Raw genomic sequence first — 23782 nt, forward strand, 5'->3', positions numbered from 1 at the left:
TAATAAAGGAAAGCAAATTGCTTCCTATTAGCCATGAAATGTTACCACAGAAAAGGCCCCCAAAAATGTTTTATGTAAATGTGGGATATGTTAGTAATTAACAAAGAAATGTAGAAAAATATCTGCCTTGCTTAATAGATGCAGCAATTAGGAAGAATAAAGATGACAAAAATCTCTAAAGGTAATTCTAGAGATTAATGTAAAACAATGCAGAATGTAAGAGTAAGATATTTTTTTAGAGACTTTATCTCATATTTGACCCAAGGTGAGAGATATTTGCAATGTCAAACCAGACTCAGTTAATAAAATGAAACTTCCCTGTAGCTGATTAAATATCTTCTGGGAAGGAGATTCCTTAAGAACATATTTTAAAGAGCTACTATATTTCATTTACAGAAGCAGGAAGACTTTGTTTCAACAAATTCTAATGTTTGGTAAGTTATTTTATAATGCTAAATGATCCATAGTTAGTGAAATAATAATTAGGAGTTTTATTTCAACATTCAGTGAATGGGCTAAAAGCATAAATTCTTTATAATATCTAATATATGGACCATAATGTTTACATAAAAAGATTGGTAATGATATGCTCTTTATTCCCTATGTTTCATATTCCTTCAGTAGGGTTAGATAGTTGTTTCTCTGTTACATTTCCTTTGCATTTAACACATATATAATAGAGTTCTTAAATTAAGAATTGTTAGAGCATGGGGTGCCTGGGTGGCTCAGTCCTTAAGCCTCTGCTTTCGGCTCAGGTCATGATCCCAGGGTCCTGGGATAAAGACCTGCATTGCTCTCCCTGCTCTGCAGGAAGCCTGCTTCTCCCTCTTCCATTCCCCCTGCTTGGCTTCCCTCTCTCGTTGTGTCTCTCCCTGTCAAATAAATAAACATGTATCTCTCTCTGTCAAATGAATAAATAAAATCCTTTTTAAAAATTAAAAAAAATAAAAATTGTTAGAGCAGTATTTTTACCCAATAATTTGTTCCATAATTTTTTTCCCCTCTAAAGTATTTGAAAAAACTTACCATCATTCCACACTTATTGAACTCTCATGAAACCCAGCAAGAAAATATATTGTTTGGGCCAAAAATTTTAGTGGGTCAGGGACACCCACTTTATATAGGTGAAGCCTACCTACTCTGAGAGTTGAATGATACTGGGTAAATGATACTCTGGGAATTTTGAGGAGATACTTCACTTTTGGAGAATAACTGCTAATTTTCAATGTTCATCTAATAGCCCAAATCTGAACAAATCCACGAGTCATTAAACTCTGTGTCCAATTCTTTCACAACTTGCATTCAATTCATCATTTGATAGAGTCCCAGAACCTTTATCTTCAAACTACAATCCAAACCTGACCCTTTTCCTCCTATTTCACCATCCACTCCAAGATACTCCTTTCTCAATGAGGGTAGTTTTTCTCTCTCTTCTAAATGCTTTCATCCCTCTTCCATCTTTGTCTTCCCTTTACTTGGCCAACTCTTCATGCATTGGCCAAAGATTCAAAGTATGATGAGCACTGTATCTTCTGCTTAAAACTCTCCAGTGGCTTGCCAATATGCTCTTCTTATTGTATCATTATGTTATTTGTTTACTGTATGTTTTACCCATGTGAAGATATACTCCTAGAGAAAGTACTTTGGTTTGCTCAAAGCTAAGCTGATTCTTTAATACATAGAATAGCTGGAATATATTGGCTACTCAAATATATTTTTTTAATTTTTATTTATTTATTTGACAGACAGAGGTCACAAGCAGGCAGAAAGGCAGGCAGAGAGAGAGGAAGGGAAGCAGGCTCCCCACTGAGCAGAGAACCCGATGCGGAGCTCGATCCCAGGACCCTGAGATCATGACCTGAGTTGAAGGCAGAGGCTTTAACCCACTGAGCCACCCAGGTGCCCCTCAAATATTTTTTGAATGAGTAAATAAAGTAACATATTTCATTTATTTGAGAATCTGAAAATTACAGCAAAATCATTAAAAATACATGAAATGTGTGTAAGGACAGCCACAGAACTCTATAGGATAAAATTTACATAGAAAATATTTTGAATATTGCCTTCTTTCATTGGGAAATGACAACTGTTCTGGAAAAAGTTACCATTAATACATTTTTATTTTGTTGTTCTCCTTCATGAGTATCTCACTAGTTTCCCTCATCTACAGGAAAGAAGAGTTGGTAGACTATCAGATGATGTCAAACCTGTTTTGTTATGAATGTGAATTATAATTAGGCTTTAAATAGAATTGAGCTTGAGGAGGTGACAGCTAAATCTCACAAGAGCTTTTTTTTTTATTTTTGAAACCCTTAAGTCTTTGTCAGAGGGATAGATTTGTTAGGAAATGATTTGCCTACTAAGTACAGGAAAAGCCCACCTTGAAATACTACCTATAGCATAAGTTTTAATATTTTTGGTAATGATTTCTATAACCAAATCAAGGTTCTGTATAGATAATGACATAAGTCTTCATATTTACAATAAAACCTAAAAATTTATAGATACATAGATGTATCTCTACATTCTTAGCTGTGTAATGAGAAGATTCTATTGCACCTGAGCTTAAAAAACAAATAAGCTTTGATGCTTCAAATATATATGCATTGACTCATGACTTGATATTTAGACTTTGGAAATTATTTTTATGAGACACATTTAAAGATATGTGTATCTGAATATGTGTTTGCAAAATGTTCAACTATGTATCATATGAAAAATTTTCAAATGTATATAAAGTTGATCATGAAATTTTAAAAAAAAGGAGATTTGTTGAGATAAAGTAAGGTAGCATGAAAATTAAACATAGAAACATTTTCACATGCAGGCTACAAATATGTATACATAACATATTTATATAATTTTATTTATATAAATATATTTACTTATATATATAATTTTAAAATGTGCACAATATATTAGCAGAGCCTAGGACCTAGGAGACTACTTGGGAGGTAGAAGTGGCTCAGTAAATGCTTGCTGGAATTTAGTTCCTTATGGTGACAAAGTTTTTGATGTTTACTTACAGTGAATTTGGTAACTACAAGTAATTGTGTTTATTTGCAACTATAGTTTTCTCATTTTACCTGTTAAACTCATATTTGTTAAATACTGACTTTATTCTGTTACAATGTTTAAATTAAAAATAAGCAGTCATTATATTTTCAATTCTATCATCAATAATACTTTTTTTTTCCAAGTCATCAAGGGAGTGTTCTTGATTTTTTAATTTGACACTCCTATCCTTTTATCCAAATATGTCAATATTCTAATACAAAGATACTTTTAAAGTATAAGCAGTTAAGTTACTATGCACCATATTAATAGAGTAAACACTGATAATAATGATTTTGCTATTAGGTATAGCCTGTTTGTTCATCTATTAACTCCAAAATGTAATTATTAACACATATCCTTTATATTCAGATAGAAAACTTATATATTCATTGTGGGACACAAAGCATATATTTATCAGCATGCCACATATCCTAACATGCATAACATGTGTTATGCAATGCATCAGTACCCAACAAAGTCAAGGACTTAAATTCGTTCAAATCGATTGTAGCATATCAGTTGAATCATTACTGCACACAACTATTTTCACCATTATCAACCTTTCTTATTTACTATTGCTTGCTCTGTCCTGATGGTAACTATAGTTTCACAGAATTCAATCTATGAATATAGCGAAGTTTTCATTCTTTTAAATTATTAACAGAGAGACAGTGAAGTTATTTTACAGTAAAGTTAAAATGTATGGTTTATAATTTCAAGTCTGGTCTAAATGAAATTAAAAGCTTGGCCACTGAAAAGGTCATAGAGACTTTAACCTCATATCCACTTATATTTAGGGTAAAGAGAAATTAGGACTGAAACCACATAGAAGAAGGGAAGAAGTATACCTCTCCTAAGAAAAAGCAGATAAAAACTTGCAGATACCCTCAGGTACTCTCAGTAATGTATCTCTTGTTCTTGTGAGACAAGAATGATGGAAATTGACAATTTTCTTTTCTTTTTAATATTGAATAAAAGGGCGATGGACATAAAATTTGAAATTAAAGTCCTGAATACTGGGGCGCCTGGGTGGCTCAGTGGGTTAAAGCCTCTGCCTTTAGCTCAGGTCATGATCCCGGGATCCTGGGATCGAGTCCCGCATCGGGCTCTCTGCTCGGCGGGGAGCCCGCTTCCTCCTCTCTCTCTGCTTGCCTCTCTGCCTACCCGTGATCTCTGTCAAATAAATAAATAAAATCTTTAAAAAAAAAAAAAAAGTCCTGAATACTTACCATCTACAGAATTCCCCTTCTATGGTTTCAGGACATTTTTAGGAGAATTATTATAGGACCAACATGGCTGCCAAAGCTATGCCAAGAATCTCTGAAGTCTGTCTTCAACACTAAAAATCCGACATGGAGTTCGGTGTTTCCAAGGTGCATTGACAACAGAAAGGGGAGTTGTATAAAACTGGAAATAGAAAGTATACTTTTTTGCACTCAGGAAACATTTTGGAATTGTTATAACACAATATATAATCAACTAATTATATAATAAAGCTACTAAGTGAATATCTCAGCAATGAAGAGATTCCTAACTAGTATGTGAGTAGGAAGTATTTCTAGAGATGAAATTAGAAAAGTCAATTACAATATCACCCAACAATCATCGAGTACCTGTGTTGCATGAGTATTGCTGTAAGCCCACCCTGGACTCATACGGAGTGAAAAGAGGGTAAGGAATGAGAAATGAAGACTATAGCCATGAGCAAAAGCAGAAGCAGGAGTCCTAAAAAACAATGTCAATATTTGAACTTGATAAAGGAGATAGCTTCTTTATGAAGGAGACTTTCATTTCTTTAAGACTTAAAAAATAGGGCACCTGGGTGGCTAAGTGGGTTAAAGCCTCTGTTTTCAGCTCAGGTCATGATCCCAGGGTCCTGGGTTCGAGCCCTGCATCGGGCTGACTGCTCAGTGGGGAGCCTGCTTCCCCTCCTCTCTCTCTGCCTGACTTTCTGCCTACTTGTGATCTCTGTCTGTCAAATAAATAAATAAAATCTTAAAAAAAAAAAGACTTAAAAATAAAATGAGAACTGAGAGATATTTTCAATCTTTTAATTAAAAGTATTTTTGTTAATGAAGCAACTTGAGATTTGTCTTTAATAATTTCTCAAATAAGAATAAGATGCTCCAAGAAGTAACATCATATTTATCAAAAGTGTAATTGTTATTTCTAATTTTTTTCCACAATTTTGTAATATTAAAAAACTGATCTGAAGTTCTTTAGAGATATCCTGTAGAAATGGAAAATACTTCTTTCTTAAAAATACTTCTTTCTTTAGATCACTTAGAAAAAACTAAGTCATTACATGTTTAATGTAATGACTGTAAACATGTAAACATTACATGTTTAATGTAATGATCCCAGGGTCCTGGGATCAAGACCCGCATCAGGCTCTCTGCTCAGCAGACAGCCTGCTCTCTCTGCTTGCCTCTCTGCCTACTTGTGATCTCTGCCTGTCCAATAAATAAATGAAATCTTAAAAAAATGAAAAATAAATAAAAATGCACCAGAGAATCACATTTTATATAAAATCACAACTATTCTATCCTGCAACTTGCATTGGATACCAAGCAGGAATCCAGGAAATACTTCTACTTCTAAGGGATTAGCCATCCACTTAAAATTTTTCCCTAAAAAAAAAAAAATTTCCCTAAAATATATGTATCAGATTTGGGCAAATGGAAGTGGGTGGTGCTGGCTAATAGTTCAGAGAAAAAGCTAAGCTAAAGTAAATCATATACAAATTTTTTCCTGCTGAAGAGGAAACTCAGTATGTTAGTTTGAATTAAGAACCTCCCAAGAGGGGTATAATATAGTGTTACCCAAACATTTTGAACATTTTCATAGAACTGTTAAATTTCACAGACCTAGTGAACCATGGATCATGGTTTGGAAAATACTCCTCTGTAATTGGGAACCCTGTTTCCCTGGTTATCCCCTCATATGGTAAAATAATCCATGCCCAAGCTCCCACACTCCAGAGACCCCAAGGCAACTCTGAAGAGGGTGATTCTATCTGTGTTCTAGAGCCGCCACAGCAGTACACTGCACTTCCATCAAGCTGGCTCCCCAGCATAGGAGTCAGGATCCTGCAGAGTGATTCAGGTTACATTTTAAAGTTCCAACCTAACACACATAGAATTTAAACCAATTCAGTGCAGACTTTAAGTGAAAATCCCTGGAAATATGTTTAATCATCAACTACTTTCTGCCCACACACACCCAAGGAAGGTTTGACTTTGTTATTTTGCTTGTGTTGTTCGTACATGTGTACATTTCTTCCGGCTGTCTCATTCCTGATTATTCCTGAAGCCATCTCTTAGTCATTGAGTTTACAATGACCAGTTTCATCCCACATCCCCAAAGAAGTCCTAATATAAGCTAGTTCTATCTCAATATCACTCTACCATCTACTTAAATACTTTAGCTTAGGGAAAACAGTCATTAAAAGCATAAAAGGCTTTAAAGAAAACCATGAATAAACCATGAACTCTGAAGTTAAATTTTTATCTTTTTATAACTCAAAAAATTTGTAGGCCATGATAGAGACTTGGAGCAAAGCCTACAGGAAAAGTAAATTAAAGAATATAATTAAAGACCAAGCTTGGAGGAAAAAACTTTTAAAGTAGAATGCCAGTGGTTCAAATAATAAATGTATAAATTTATCACTTAAGTATAATTTATACATAATGTGGGGTACCTAGGTAGCTCAGGTGGCTAAGCGACTACCTTTGGCCCTGGCCATGATCCCAGGGTGCTGGGGTAGAGCCCTGCATTGGGCTCCCTGTTCTGGGATAATATGCTTCTCCTTCTGCTCCTCCCCTTCCTCCCGACTCATGCTCTCTCTCTCTCTCTCTCTCTCTCTCTCAAATAAATAAATAAAATCTTTTAAAAATTTATATATAAATGTATAAAACTATTTGTACAAATGTATAAATTATCTGAAGGGCCTTATACTTCATATTTGATTCAAACGTATTTAATTCAAAGTTCCAGTGAATTAGGTAGAACATGGGAACAGAAACCACTCATTGTTTGAGATGATCTACATGGACTGAAAATGAGAGTACAGTTGAAGAAAATTTGGGACTTATAAGAACTGGGCAGTATTTTACCTTGTTTAAGGAAATTTTCTGATCCCAGGAAGAATACCAGACTGCTAATCAGAAAGCAGAAGTCAAAGTTCATCTCACATACTTTCAGAATGAACTGAAGTAAGAATGGTTTAGAATTCTATGAACACGAAGCTGCCCAGGAAACTTTGAAGTAACAAACTTTAGGACACACAAAAAATCCATTCACACCCAGGAAGGAATCAAAGTCACATGGACTGTTTTGCTGATGCAATAAAATAAAATTTACAGCACTGTAAATGTATTTCAAATTTAATGATTTATATAACCTTCATTGTGTTCTTTGATAATCAAGCAGAAAATGCAAACTCTTCACATACGTGACACGAGTTAATATTATTTTACAAGGTCAAACCAACTTTCAAATTGTCTCTTCTCTTTGCCAGTATTTTAATTAGCATCAGTGTTTAACCTTCCAGTATGCAAAAATCACTCCTTATGCTATGAGACTATTCCCGTTACCAATACATACATTCCTTATGCAGTTAGTTCCTAAAGCTTGCCCTCCAATTATGGATAACAAAGGTTTAAAAGCAATGATGCTCTAGAACTTTAAGCTCCGTCTTTCCTGTTAGGAGTGTTCTAGAAGTTTCAACAACAAGCCAGCCTGTTGTGAGAATGTTTAGTGTAGCAGTGCCAGTATTGATTTTTCCCTCATTTATTCTTCTACCCACTTAAGCCTCCATGTTGCATCACCACTTCCTCATATCAGGGAGATCATATGATAGTTGTCTTTCTCTGCTTGACTTATTTCGCTAAGCATGATACGCTCTAGTTCCATCCACGTTGTTGCAAATGGCAAGATTTCATTTCTTTTGATGGCTGCATAGTATTCCATCGTGTATATATACCACATCTTCTTGATCCATTCATCTGTTGATGGACATCTAGGTTCTTTCCATAGTTTGGCTATTGTGGACATTGCTGCTATAAACCTTTCCCAACTCTCCCCCCAACTCACTGAATGTCAGAAATCTGAAGCATTAATGAAATTACACTCCACTTCACTTCCCACAGTAGCCCAGCAACAAGTACACTCCCATCCATCTGTCCGTCCGTCCGTCCTTCCTTCCTTTCATTCCCAGTACTCTTAGTATGAAGCCATGCCTTTATTTTGTGCTTATTGGATCTACTGCAAAAGCCTCCTCAATGACTTTCCGGGGTTGTTCCAGTTTTCCTGCAATACCTTCTCAGCAAGTAGCCAAAGGAATCAATTTAGAATGTAAAAATCCTGTCTTATGTGAGATGAAGTAGAGTGTGGTAAGATACCAGGGTTTTTCCTGACATTGGGCCTTGTTCTTACTACCCTGTTTGCCCAGAGCACACTCCTCCAGAGCTGAGTTGGGCATGACTGGCCTCGTATTTTTCATGGCTCAACTAAATTGTCACTTTTTCAGAAAGGCTGTATAGAGCATGGTGCCCATCCTGTTGAAATGTAGGGACTCTGTGTTAGTTTTAAGAATAGCATATACTAGGAGTGCCTGGGTGGCTCAGTGGGTTAAGCCTCTGCCTTCGGCTCAGGTCATGATCCCAGTGTCCTGGGATCAAGCCCCGCATCGGGCTCTCTGCTCAGCAGGGAGCCTGCTTCCCCCTCTCTCTCTGCCTGCCTCTCTGCCTACTGTGATCTCTGTCAAATAAATAAATAAAATCTTTAAAAAAAAAAAAAAGAATAGCATATACTATAACACTATTTCTGCACCACTAATTAAAATTTGCAATTAAATAATTATGATTGATTTTCCATGTGTATCATCTGTACACCTAAACAGAACCTAAGTTCCACAAGAACAAGTTTATTGGTTTTGTTTGTCAGAATTTTCCAACTTCAGCTCCATAAACTTATGTAGCTTATTTAGTTTCTCTGTGCCTTTTAGTCCTTATTTGTAAAACAGGGTTGGTTAGGGGATCATAGGGAGATTTAAAGAGATAATTCAAACCGAGTGTTTTTCAGAGTACCTAACACACAGTAAAGGCTCGATTATTATTAGCATTCTTTCCTGTGTTCTTAGTACCTAGAAGAGTGCCTGAAACATAGCAGGTGTTCAGTTAATATTGTTTCAATGGATGGATGAATTAATAATGGCACAAGGAGGAAGAGAGCCCAGAGGGTAAGTCTCAGATCGCTGGTTTCCTGGAGACTTCGGTGAGACTGGGAGTTGGGAGTGCAACACTTAAGTGATGGGTGGAGAGATAAGAGGGCAATTGCTCTGAAATGCAGTGGTGTTTTTCTACTCAGCAAGCTGTTCTTCAAATTGAGTATGATTTCAGCAGAAGGATCCCCAAAACCTTCTCCCCACAAAAGGCCCCCAGATTTCTTTAGTATTATTATTACACACATTCATTCATTCTTCCTTAGTTACCTCATTCATTACACAATCATAGACAAACTTCAGTGTGAAACACTGTGGAAGACTTTGTGTATTTGTGTGAAAAATTTTTTTCAATGTGTAAATTATATCAGACAGTTTCCTCTTTGAGTGGCAGTAAGGCTTTATTTTTACAAAGAGAAGGAGACGGAAGCCTGGGTGTCTCAGTTGGTTAAGTGTCTACCTTTAGCTCAGGTCATAATCCCAGGGTCCTGGATTTGAGTCCTGTACTCAGCTCCCTTCTCAGCAGGGAGCCTGTTTCTCCCTCTGCCTGCAGCTCCCCCTGCTTGTGTGTGTGCTCACTCTCACTCTCTCTCTATCTCTCTCTCTTTAACAAATAAATAAATAAAATCCTTAGAAAAAAGAGAGAGAGAATAAATAGGTTTCTGAAGGAGTGTGGATTGCTTCTAAAGGGAAGGAAGGCAGAGACTACCAAAAGCGAACTTCAAAAGCTTCATACTTTCGCCCTCAATCAGCCTCAATCATCTTCACTTGTACATCAATAAATAGTGTGTCCAAAAGTTCATGGAATCCTGAGTCATTTCATCCTGGATGGCTACACAAACTTACTATAGTGGGACCTGAAGCTATTAAGGTTGGACCAAGTGTTAAGGCAAACATACTCAATTTTGGCCTCTCCATGTGTTATCTACATAGGCCATTTAAACTTTCCATGAAAGAATTTTATCCACTTGGACAATAAGAATAAAGATAACCTCTTCTGGCTCCTACCTCATAAATAAGATATTGTTTTTATGAGTTACTATATATATATTTAAAAAAAACACTGTACAAAAAGAACAAAAACTGGGGTGCCTGGGTGGCTCAGTGGGTTGGGCCTCAGCCTTCAGCTCAGGTCATGATCTTGGAGTCCTGGAATCGAGCCCCACATGGGGCTCCCTGCTCAGTGAGGGGCCTGCTTCCCCCTCTCTCTCTGCCTACTTGCAATCTCTGTCTATCAAACAAATAAAATAAAATCTTAAAAAAAAAAAAGAACAAAATCTATCACACTTATGTATTTGGTTTGAAATTTTAAAAGTATAAGGCTATATCAATATATGTAGATGGTCATGCCTTACAAATTACGTATATTTAGGGAAAGGGTTAGCCATATATTAAACTACCTAAATATCAGAGTGGATTAAGACTTACACAACATAATTTGAAATTAGTCTAAATAATACATTAACTTAATATTTCCATAAGTTCCTTGATGGTTTTAATCTTCAATTTGAAGCTACAAGAAAAATTCAGCAGCACATATACTAAAATTACGGTTTCCTAGGTTCCATTTTTTTTTTCTTTTGTCTTTTCTTTTTTTTTTAATTTTTTATTTTTTATAAACATATATTTTTATCCCCAGGGGTACAGGTCTGTGAATCGCCAGGTTTACACACTTCACAGCACTCACCATAGCACATACCCTCCCCAATGTCCATAATCCCAACCCCTTCTCCCAACCCCCCTCCCCCCAGCAACCCTCAGTTTGTTTTGTGAGATTAAGTGGGTAGGAGAAGAATCAATGAAGCAAGATGGGATTGGGAGGAAGACAAGTCATAAATGACTCTTAATCTCCTAGGTTCTATTTTTTTATAATCTAATTCAGAATTCCCAGAGCATGGGTCTGGAGAAAGTTATCTTGTAAACATTCTGGCAATTCATTTCTTTCTTTTTTTTTTTTTTTAAGATTTTATTTATTTGACAGATAGAGATCACAAGTAGACAGAGAGGCAGGCAGAGGGAGAGGGGGAGGGGGAAGCAGGCTCCCTGCTGAGCAGAGAGCCTGATGTGGGGCTCCATCCCAGGACCCTGGGATCATGACTCGAGCCCAAGGCAGAGGCTTTAACCCACTGAGCCACCCAGGCACCCCTGGCAATTCATTTCTTATGGGTAACTTGGAAACAATTGCTTTTGACCATTTTTAGAACCGACTGGGGTCTATGATAAAATACACAGGACTGGACCCTATCATGTAACACTAAATCAATAACTCTTCAAGTGGGTCCCCAGAATCCACAATATTAGCAGTCTCTTTTAAAAATTTTTATGAAAAATAAAGCTTGAGAACTATTTCTTTAACATTTTGCAATAGGGTAAGTTGGAATTGCTTTATTAAATATTAAGGAACTCATTATGAGAACATTAAATGAATGCAAGCGATATTTATTAAAAGAATGAATTTTTGATTTTTCTTGTTATATATGTTTATTCTCTTTAATATCTAATCAGGTAACTTAGTAAGTTCTTCCTAAATAATGCAAGGGAAAACTTCAAAGCTGTTTATATTTTTTATGATGTGAACTATTAAAGAAATAACTGAGGTTTAGTGTCCAAACATTAAATATATTTCATTTTACATTTATGTTCAAAAGTTAGTCAAACTTCCTCACAAAATAGTCAGATAAAAAAAGCACATCTATAGAGACATGCTATTTCCTAAGTTTGACAATTTGATTTTTATCTCTGAGACATATTACTTTTACTTTATAAACAAGTTTTTCTAAAATAACTTTTTCATTATATTTCATTTATTCATAATTTTATATTTGTATTTTTTCTTGTCTAACATTTCTTCTGAAAATTTTCCTATATTTCTATTCTTTATTTTTTTCTACATTTCTTTTTTAATTTTGGTGGTTTAATACTTTCTTCTTTTATCCTTATTTCTGATTTTTATTTTTAAAATTAGACCTCTTTTGTTACTCATTATTATTTGTGTCTCTCTTTTATCATTGTAAGACCATGGAAATTTTCTTTCCCTGAATTTTGGAAATCAAAGAACATTTTTTATACTGAAGTAGACAGGATTGGAGGCTTTTAGGATTTGCTTTTTAATCCATTTATTTTGTTTTGTTTTTACTTACAGCAATTGTCATTTTTACTCCCACATTAATCAAGATTACATATTGGGAGAATATGACTAGAGAACTCTATTTCTTTCAACAATGGAAGAGTCTGTCAAATTCTTCATAGAGTTAATTAGCACTGGTGGAAAAATATTCATCTGTCCTCACTTTTGTGAGCTTGTCTTGCCAGGTGTTAGCATTTTTGCAGAATTTTAGCATTTGTAAGGCAGAGCAGAGGAAGGTAAAACTTAAAGGTGGGAATAGGTTAGCAGACCACAGTGTTTTAAAAGCCCAAGAAAAAGACAATGAGAGAATTCTAAAGTGGTGGCAAGTTGATTGTGGAAAAAACAGATTGATGTTTGATTGTCCCTAAGAAAACATCAAAAGTGTAAGCCCACACTCTCAGTATAAATTAAAATCCTTTACTGTGTCTCTCACAGCATGCCCTAGATTTCTTTTGTAGAACTTACCATGAGTTGTAATTACACATTTGTTTGACTGTCTATTTAAAATCTCTCTCCCTTTCTACCCATTGAGGTCCTAGGTTAAAGGGACTATGCTTGTTACACCCAACACTCTATGCAACTACAATACATATTTAGGAAATTTAAGAATGGATAGCGGAGATATAAATGCAGAACAATAACTTCAAGAACTCAGAGCTAGAGAGTTGGAGGGGGGTTGGAGTGATAAGGAATACTGGGGAAGGGAGAAATGTTTTTAATGAACTCTTTCAAGATATAGAGTCCCAAGGACTGTTCATTAAATAAAATGAGAAACCGGGGTGGGGGGGGGCGGCAAACTAAGATAAAATGATGTGTGATGTTTTCTATTTAAAACTGTATTCCACCAGAGTTACCAATATGCCCAGCTGGTCCAATCGACTTTTTTTTAACTCCAACCTCTTTTTAATATTTACTTTGTTCTTTTTTTTTTTTTTTTTAAGATTTTATTTATTTACTTGACAGAGAGAGATCACAAGTAGGCAGAGAGGCAGGCAGAGAGAGAGGGGGAAGCAGGCTCCCTGCTGAGCAGAGAGCCCGATGCTGGATGCGGGTGCTCGATCCCAGGACCCTGGGACCATGACCTGAGCCGAAGGCAGAGGCTTTAACCCACTGAGCCACCCAGGCGCCCCTACTTTGTTCTTTTTGAGAACTTTAAAAAATATATTTTATACCACTGAGTTAAACCAATCGATCTGTTTTTTCCCTTTTTCTATTCAATTCATGATATGTAAGATTGGCCAAGATTACACTGAAATAACTAAATGTAACCTTGGATATCCACTGATTATATAGTCACCAACATCCTCGTTGTTCTCTTTTCTTTTATTTAATTAAACTAATTTGCAGGAGTTCTCTTAATTCTGAGAGAGTAAGTAGTTTTGCAAATTTTTAAAGCAAATGCATAGCCACTGTGACTAATATTCAAAAAAATTGTCTTAATTTCTGACTCTTTATTCACCTTAACATATGGTTAGCAAAAAGCAAAAATACTCACCTTAACATATGGTTAGCAGTAAGCAAAAATAGTTTGAAATGAGTTTCTCATTTTCATCAGAACAAAGTAAGTCCCCTTTACATATCTATTTAAAAACAGGAAATGCCTTCTGAGTCAATAAGTAAACCAAAAAGCCAAGGATCTGAGAGTTCTGAATTATGCTACATAAGAATAATTGCAGTTGAAGGACTGGCAGAAAATTTACTGGACTAAGTCTGATCCAAAGATTACTATCTGTCGGTTCTTATCCTGTTGACAAATAAGAAATTAATGTATTCTTCTCGAGGGAAGATGGGATTGGGAGGGAGACAAACCATAAGTGACTCTTAATCTCACAAAACAAACTGAGGGTTGCTGGGGGGAGGGGGTTTGGGAGAAGGGGGTGGGATTATGGACATTGGGGAGGGTATGTGCTTTGGTGAGTGCTGTGAAGTGTGTAAACCTGGTGATTCACAGACCTGTACCCCTGGGGATAAAAATATATGTTTATAAAAAATAAAAAATTATTTAAAAAAAAGAGATTGCCAAAAATGTAAAACAAAAAAAAAAAGAAAGAAATTAATGTAAAATTAGATGCATTATAAAAAAAATAATTCCATTTATTCTTCTCCTAAATGAAACAAGATGGGATTGGGAGGGAGACAAACCATAAGTAACTCTTAATCTCACAAAACAAACTGAAGGTTGCTGGGGGGAGGGGGGTTGGGAGAAGGGAGGTGGGGTTATGGACATTGGGGAAAGTATGTGCTATGGTCAGTGCTGTGAAGTGTGTAAACCTGGCGATTCAAAAACCTGTACCCCTGGGGATAAAAATATATGTTTATAAAAAATTAAAAATTAAAAAAATAATAATAATAATTCCAAATACAGAAAATCGGGACATTTTGCCACAGTTGGAAATTTTTCTTTATGTAATTGTTTATCTATTTCCTATCTGTGCTTGACTTGTTCATGTCTCAACATTTTCAATCAACACCCTTTAAACTATTCATTTCTCTTTAGTTTGTGTAGTAAAAACCCAAGCCTTAAATTCCATGATTAGCCTTTAAAAAATGATAGGGGAGATAGCACAGTTAAATAAATAGCAACTCAAACAAATGTTACCTTCCTATTTCTTACCAACAAATGCAAGACTTGCTACATCCAACAACTCTGAAAAATTTCCCCTGAGGAAAAAAAGTGTAATAATCTGAAATCAAGAAATGTCTCACATGGAAATGAAAAATGATTTCAGTGCTATGTGGTTAGAGAATTGCCTTTCAGCAACTTACAATGTGCTTTGGACTTAACTGCTTCGTAATTTGGTGAACTTCAATAAAAATAACAATAGCGATTATAATACCCAAAATATGAATAGCAAATAACAGTATCCATCAAAAACCCCAAAAGCAAGAAAGCCCATATTATTTTGTTTCACTCATGCATACACATTTGAAAAAGAGGCATCCCAAAGCTTCATATTTATTTTTCTAAAATCATGTTAATTTCTTATTTATTTCAGGCATTACTAGAGACTCAAAATTTACTGCGCACTCAGGTTGCAAATTTTACCTTCAACCTTGGATTTTCAGGGAAGTTTTACCACACAGGTAAGAAGGAGCTTTGTGTTCTCAGGCAGCTACATATAAATAGGAGAGGGGATTTTAAATGTTTCATAAGTAGGAGAAATAGAATATCCAGACTGATGATGGGGAAAACTTGGGTGCATTATATGAGCAGCCAAATCCAAAATCAATGAGCTTGTTTACTTTGGCAAATACTGTTAGAATCAAGGGCAAAAGAGGAAAAGAATTGACTTTTTCAACTCAGTAAAAGAAATCATGATCATCGTTCTGTGACTATGCCTCTTGTGTCTCAGCATAGTCCAAGCAGAAAGCATAGTGATTGTGATGATGAGTATGATAAGGATGAGGATGATGGCAATGACACTCCAATAATAATCAAAGTGACTGCCATTTTGGTACACATTTTCCTTTGGAAAACATCTGGTGATCAGAGAGCAATTTTATAGCCTCAAAGAAAATTAATAATAGAGGGTCATCTTGCTTAATTACCCTTTCAGGATTTTTCCCTAAAAATATTAGAACAACTTGGTCCAACATGCATTAAAACAATCGTAATAAGGTTTATATTTCTTTCCATCTCTACTCAGCCACAGTTGCATTTCTTTTTTTTTCTTTTCTTTTTTTTTTTCTTTTCAGTGTTCCAGACTACATTGTTTATGCACCGCACCCAGCGTTCCATTCAATATGTGCCCTCCATAATGCCCACCACCAGGCTCACCCAACCTCCCGCCCCGCTCTCCTCCAAAACCCTCAGTTTGCTTCTCAGAGTTCACAGTCTCTCATGTTCATCTCCCCACAGTTGCATTTCTGTTCAGTATCAGCTTCTCAACAATTTCTTAAAATTTAATTGGCGTTCATGCACTACTCTCTATTCTTATATTTCTCACCTCTTTACCCATCTTCATCTCCAGAATATGACTTTTATATTCTGAGTACCAACATTCTAATGTCTGGCACCCATATGGAGAAAACTATGTGCATAGAAGTGACTATCTTATAATAATGGCAGACATAACACAAAATGGTGTGTTAGAGCTGTATTAGGGCAATTTTACTATCCGCTCCTATTTCTGCAGTTGTGGTATAAGCCAAATACTTTATGACTTTGCACTGTTGTTACTTCATACTATCTTAGTGAAAACATTCCCTGGTATTCTCTGTGCATGCATGGTATTGACATTTAAAACATCCCATGCAAAGGTAGTCTTTAATTATCATAAATGCAGCTCACTTACCCAAAGAAGCTTTTTAATGTTTAACCAAGGAGGCTCAGATTGTTTTATTAGAATATTGAAGCAGTGATGTCTTATTGGCTTTTCTTTAATGCCTTTTCCCTCCTGCTTTGAAACATGTAAATCTGTTTAAAGTAATAGAAGGAAAATTAGTATTTAGACCATTTGATAAATTAAATGATTGCATATTTTAAAAGGACATTTTGCACAAAGAGATTTGGGTCATCATATCTGCACAGGCAAAGTAATTCCAGCTTACAATTTTGAAAATAGACATGGTTTTGTAAATCTTCTTCAAAAGCCCCCTCAAGAAATGAATTCAGGCCTAAGAAGCCCTGATTCTGAAGTTATAAAGCAGATAACTCTAAAACTATATCTACTCATGCAGAGGAAGAATTATGGGATTATTTGGAGTTCACACACAAACAATACTATTTGGTCTTAAATAGCTATATAGTGCAAGTAAAGCCATTCTTTTGTTTGAAATATATCTGGATAACTGCCTCAGCTCTTTTATTTGCTTTTCATATTCAGAACTATTAAAGCTGCCAGACATTCACAGAGTTAATGTTGATAGCAGGTTATTACACTTCTCATTTCTTCTTTATGATCCTGAACATGTATACAGTACAAATCCAGTAGGAAATGAACAACTCACTAGTTAATATCACAGGGATGGTTGTTGGAGGAAGATACAAAAAAATTCATTTTAATTATATCTTTTAAGAAGACCTTATTGACTCTTTCGACTCTTTATGTCGGTACGAGCCTTACAAAAATAACAAAAGAAAAACTTTATTCTGTTATGCTGTGTCGATAGTACACTTTAGAAATCAAGCAATATATATAAATTTGTAAATGCCAGAGGTTTACTTTCTTTCACATAAGGATGACACTCTCACTGACTTGCTACTTTATGTGTAGAATCCTTGAAAGGCATCCTAACTGTAGTTCAAAGGTGTAATCATATTGTATTGAGTACTTACTAATTTACTCAGAGATACCAAGGTTTCTTCTAGAGTGGAATTAACATTGGTGGTGCCCACTACAGGGAGGGCATACCTCTATCTTATCTCGTCACATTCTTATATGCAGGCTTAAGTATATGGAGCAAAGTTTGCAAATCAGGGAAGTGCTCTCTTTATACCTGCACTCCACTGTGATGTGTAACTATTAGAAGACGGTCTCATCACAATGATTGTCTCAGCTCTCTACTAGGATGTTCTGATTTCCCAATGCATGAGGATGCTGATTGATGAGCCTCATTGTTTTGAAGACATTTAATCACATATGCCCAGTGTAATAATGAGAGAGTCTTCATTTCTTAGACTGCTCCACTCACTTGTATTTCCCATGTATCCTTTCCTGTTCAGTTTCTCTGGCCTTCACATGCTAAAAACAATCTCACCCAAAAAGACATATACCTAAGCTTTCCCTAAGCAGTCAGCCCCTCACAGGTGACAAATTGAAAGAGGGAAGACATACTGTTGATTAAAAGGAAAAAATAAAAGTGTGGAGTTTGAAATAAAATGTTTTGGTATGAAAATATGTAAAGTTTGATTGGAATTGCACAATGAAAACTCAGAGAATGAATACATTACAGCATGAAGATGTCTTCTGCTACAAGTATTATTTTTGTAGGACATAACTTCTAGTGGCAATCATTGCCACTCTTTGTAATTAATAATAAATCGAATATGACTCAATCAATTACTTCATGGATATTCATAAATTGTATTAATAATGTTTTTATGAAAAAAATATACATTTTTTATATAAAACTATAAATTTTCAAACATGAAATTTTTTAAAAAGGTATTATATTCATTCACCTCTCTTTGATTTTTGTTTTCAATTTACTATATAAATTACTAGTTCAGAGTAGGTATTAGAAACAGACTGCTTTGCTCAAATCCAGACTGACATTTACTAGGCTTGTGAACATAAACGGGTTACTTAAACTATCTGTGCCTCAGTTTCTGCATCTCTAGATGGAAATCATATCTCCCTCATCTAGAATAACGGATAGCATGTTCTAAGTGCTATGTGTTTATTATTGCTATTTTAAAAATACTTTTTTATAAGATCAAATTTTATGAAAAAAGTAAACTGAATAATGCACATCACTCTAATTTCTAATTTTGAAATTATAGTTTACATCCATACACGTGTTTATATTTTTATTTATTTGCCTTTAAAGAGTTTAAAGAGTGTTTGCAATGCAGTGTGGGGAACACAATCAACTGAAATAACACTGCTCTTACATACAGAAGTAACATTCTTACAAACACCTATTATGTATGTGCTTTATAAGTTATTCAGTGAAACACATATCTAACATACATAGGTATACAATAAAAAGATAAACCCCACTTATTTATCAATATAAGTAACATTCTTAGAAATATATTTGCCATGTTTCCTCTTGAAGGTTTTACATGCATTGCAATGTACTGAACACATTTTCTGAAGTTAATTTTTTAAAATGTTTAATTGAGGTGTCATTGACATATGTATGATAGTTTCAGGTGTACAACATAGTGATTTGAAAACCATATTCAGGGGCACCTGGGTGGCTCAGTTGGTTAAGTGTCCCTCTTTTGATTTCCACTCAGGTCATGATCTCAGAGTTGTGGGATCGAATCTTGTGTTAGGCTCCATATTCAGCATGGAGTCTTCTTGTCCCTGTCTCTCTGCTCCTGTCCCCTGCTTATGCTTACTCTCTTTCAAGTAAATAAAATCTTTTTAAAAAATCAGAAAAAAAGAGTCATTTGCACTACAAAATGCTCACCATGATAACTGTAGTTTCCATCTGTCTCCAATGATATTACAATGTTATTAACTATATTCCCTATGCCATACTTTTCATCCCAGTGATTTATTTATTGTATAACTGGGTGATTATACCTCTAATCCCCGTCACCCTGTTTCACCCATATCCCACTCCCCTCCCCTTTTGCAATCAGTAGTTTATCCTCTCTGTATATGAGTTTGTTTCTCCTTTGCATTATTATTGTTGATATTGTTGTTTGTTTTGTTTTTTTTAGATTTCACATATAAGTGAAATCATAGGATATTTGTCTTTCTCTGATTTATTTCATTCAATATTTCAAATGAAATATTGTCCCCAAAGGTAAGATTTCATTCTTTTTTATACCTGAGTAATATTCCATTGTGTATATATACCAAATCTTCTTTATCCACTCATCTATGGATGGACACTTGGGTTGATTCCTTATCTTGGCTCTTGTAAATAAGGCTGCAGTAAACATAGGAGTTCATGTATCTTTTCCTGATTAGTGTTTTTTTTGTTCCCCACCCCCTTGGGTAAATACCCAGAAGTGGAATTATTGGATTGGATGGTAGTTCTATTTCTAGTTTTTTGAGGAACCTTCAAACTGTGTTCTCTAGTGGCTGCACCAGTTTACATTCCTGCCAAAAGTGGACAAATGTTCTCTTTACTCTACATTCTCACCAACACTTCCTATTTTTTTTTTATATATATTTTTGATACTGGCCATTCTGACTAGTGTTAGGTGATATGTCATTTTGGTTTTGATTTGCATTTTTTTCCTGATGATTAGTGATGTATCTTCTCACATGTCTTTCAGCCACCTGTGTGTCTTCTTTGCAAAAATGTCTATTCAGTACCTTTGGCCCATTTTAATTGGATTATTTGTGGATTTTTTTTTGGCGGGGGGGTGTTGAGTTGTGTGAATTCTTTATCAGGTATATTATTTGCGAATAATCTTCTCTCATTCAGTAGGTTGCCTTTTGTTTTGTTGGTGGTTTCTTTGTGCAAAAACTTTTTAGTGTGATGTAGTCCCAATAATTTGTTTTTGCTTTTGTTTTTCTTGACTGGGGAAACATATCCAGAAAATTATTGTTGAAGTTGATGTCAAAGAGATTACTGCTTATGTTTTCCTTTAGGAGTTTTAGGAGTTTTATCGTTTCAGATCTTCTATTTAGATCTTTAATCCTTTTTGAGTATTTTTGTGTACAGTGTCCAGTTTCATTCTTCTGCATATAGCTGTCCAATTTTTCCAACACCATTTATTGAAGAGAATACCCCCCCCAGCATATTCTTCCTTCCTTTGACATAGACTAATTGACTGCATAAGTGTGGGTTTCTGTCTGGGCTCTCTATTCTGTTCTATTGATCTATGTGGTTATTTTTGTGCTAATTCTATATTGTTTTGATTACTATAGCTTTGTAGTATAGTCTGAAATCTGGGATTGTGGCACTCCAAGTTAATTCTTCTTCTTCAAAATGGTTTTGGCTATTCGTGGCCTTTTGTGGTTTCACACAAATTTTAGGATTATTTGTTCTTGTTCTGTGAGAAATACTATTGATATTTTGATACAATTGCACTGAATCTGTAGATTGCTTTGGATAGTTTGGATATTTTATTTTATTTTTTTTTTTTTTTTTTTTTTTTTTAGATTTTATTTATTTATTTGACAGAGAGAGATCACAAGTAGACAGAGAGGCAGGCAGAGAGAGAGAGAGAGGAGGAAGCAGGCTCCCTGCTGAGCAAAGAGCCCGATGTGGGGCTCGATCCCAGGACCCTGAGATCACGACCTGAGCCGAAGGCAGCGGCTTAACCCACTGAGCCACCCAGGCGCCCCGGTTTGGATATTTTAACATTAGTTCTTTCAACCCATCAGCATGGCATATCTTTCCATTTATTTAAAATTTCTTAATCTTCTATTTCTTTCATCAATGTCTTAACTCTTTAGAGTACTAGTGTTACACTTCCTTAGTTAGGTTTATTCCTAGGTATTTTACTATTTCTGGTGTAATTGTAAATGGATTCTTTTCTTAATTTCTCTTTCTACTATTTTGTTATTAGTGCACAGAAATACAGCAGATTTCTGTATATTGATTTTGAGCTCTACAGCTTTGTTGAATTTATCAGTTCTAGAAATAATAGGTAACCGTAGGTAACTTTTAATCGATTTTCATCACCCACAGTTCTTTTTATTTATTGTAATATTTAAAATTAGTTTAGTACATACCTACCTACTTATATGGAACCATGCCAGATTCAATATATAAAGAAAATACAAACATCTTCTTGTCATTTAGGAATTATAATATTTCATACATAATGAGCAAATATAAAGCAGACATTTATAAAAAAGCAATAATGCAGACATTGGAATTTTAGAAATTGTTTTTTTAAAATAAAGATCATTGTGCCGGCTTATCTTAGGTGTTTTTGTTTGTTTGTTTGTTTGTTTGTTTTTAAGATTTTTATTTCTCTATTTGACAGAGAGAAAGTACAAGTAGGCAGAGTGATAGGCAGGGGAGAGGGAGAAACAGGGAGAAACAAGTAGGCAGAGTGATAGGCAGGGGAGAGGGAGAAACAGGCTCACTGCTGAGAAGGGAGCCAAACATGGGGCTCCATCTCAGGACCCTGGGATCATGACCTGAGCCAAAAGCAGACACTTAACTGGCTGAGCCACCCAGGTGCCCCATAAATTGCATTTTAATGTTGCCTTGTAGGAATTAACCTATAGCCCAGACCTTGCTAAAATTATTCTTATACTGGCAGACTTAAAGAACTTTTAGAAGTATGCTATTATTTCATAACAAGATCCTCCACAAGTGATAACAAAAAAGTGAATTCTTCAATATTTTACTTCTGAATTTAAAAATTTACTATTTATTGATAATAGAGAGGTAAAAGGGAATAACTATTAAGTGAGAACAAAAAATACTTACTTTAATTAAGAATCATGTAGATTTTAATCTAGATCAGATTAGAAGTAAAAGGCTAAATATGAATACATATTCTTTTAATGGATTGTAACTTGATGTCGTAGAACTACAAATTATATCCTCGCATATCAAATTAAGTATAGAAAAATATGTGTTAATAGTAGGGAAAATATGGGTTTATAGTGATTCAAAAATTTAATATTTTCATTTAGTTGGATTTTAAAACATTAGAAATTCTGCTTTGGTCCCTCAGCATGACTTGGTATTGCATTTTTCATTAAGCTATTTCTAGTGTCACAAACTAGCCTCACATGGCTTTGAACTATAAGACCTATATAAAATAAGAGAAAGGCTGACAGAAAATTAATCTATGAAGTTAAAAAATAAGTAAGGTTTTGAATATCACTTTCAACCTTGTGAGGAGTGTTTATAAATTAACACAATCTCTAATATAAAAATTACTAATATTTTATAATCAGTCATATCTGTTTATATCAATAGTCTGCAAATTTCCTTTGAATTGAGTAATTGACCTTCTTCCCGGTCAAGTATGCATTTTGTGCTTCCTGCTACTTTTAATAACTATCAGTGAAATTTAAAGTGAATGGAAGCATTTCTCAAATATTCTGTATTCAAAGCACAACAGGAGGGTGGGAGAAATAACAACTCATTCATTGCATGTGACATAAAGTACCTCTAATCTGTGCTAAATTATGGCCATAAGAAACACTTGGTCTAAAACCACACGCTTAAAATCTGTCTGAGGAAATGACAAACTTTTCTCCATTTGGATTTCAATGTTTGATATTCACCTTATTAACAAAGTCAATGAGGGAGGAGGAGTCAAGATGGTGGAGAAGTAGCAGGCTGAGACTACTTCAGCTAGCCGGAGATCAGCTAGATAGCTTATCTAAAGATTGCAAACACCTGAAAATCCATCGGCAGCTCGAAGAGAAGAAGAACAGCAATTCTGGAAACAGAAAAACAACCACTTTCTGAAAGGTAGGACTGGCGGAGAAGTGAATCCAAAGTGACCGGAAGATAGACCCCAGGGGGAGGGGCCGGCTCCCGGCAAGCGGCGGATCAACGGCGCACAAAATCAAGACTTTTAAAAGTCTGTTCCTCTGAGGGACATCACTCCAGAGGCTAAACCGGGACGAAGCCCACGCGGGGTCAGCGTGGCCTCAGGTCCCGCAGGGTCACAGAAGGATCGGGGGTGTCTGAGTGTCGCAGAGCTTGCGGGTATTGGAACGGGAAAGCCGGCTACAGAGACAGAGCTGACAGTAAGATCACAGCTCGGTGTTACCTTGAACCGGTCGCAGGATCGGTGAGCTCGGAGCGCGGCCGGAGGTCAGGCA

At 35.4% G+C, this 23782-nt stretch overlaps 1 protein-coding gene across 1 annotated transcript in view; it reads left to right on the forward strand.

Moving 5' to 3' along the window:
• LOC131828777 (bifunctional heparan sulfate N-deacetylase/N-sulfotransferase 4) overlaps positions 1 to 23782 on the forward strand; it is a 246817-nt gene that overhangs the window by 91538 nt on the left and 131497 nt on the right. Inside the window, exon 2 of the mRNA XM_059169785.1 lies at positions 15404 to 15491. Coding sequence (XP_059025768.1) covers positions 15404 to 15491 — 88 coding nt within the window. The remainder of the gene's footprint in view (positions 1 to 15403; positions 15492 to 23782) is intronic.

The sequence above is a fragment of the Mustela lutreola genome, chromosome 1 (genome assembly GCF_030435805.1).
Source record: "Mustela lutreola isolate mMusLut2 chromosome 1, mMusLut2.pri, whole genome shotgun sequence".
NCBI lineage: Eukaryota > Metazoa > Chordata > Mammalia > Carnivora > Mustelidae > Mustela > Mustela lutreola.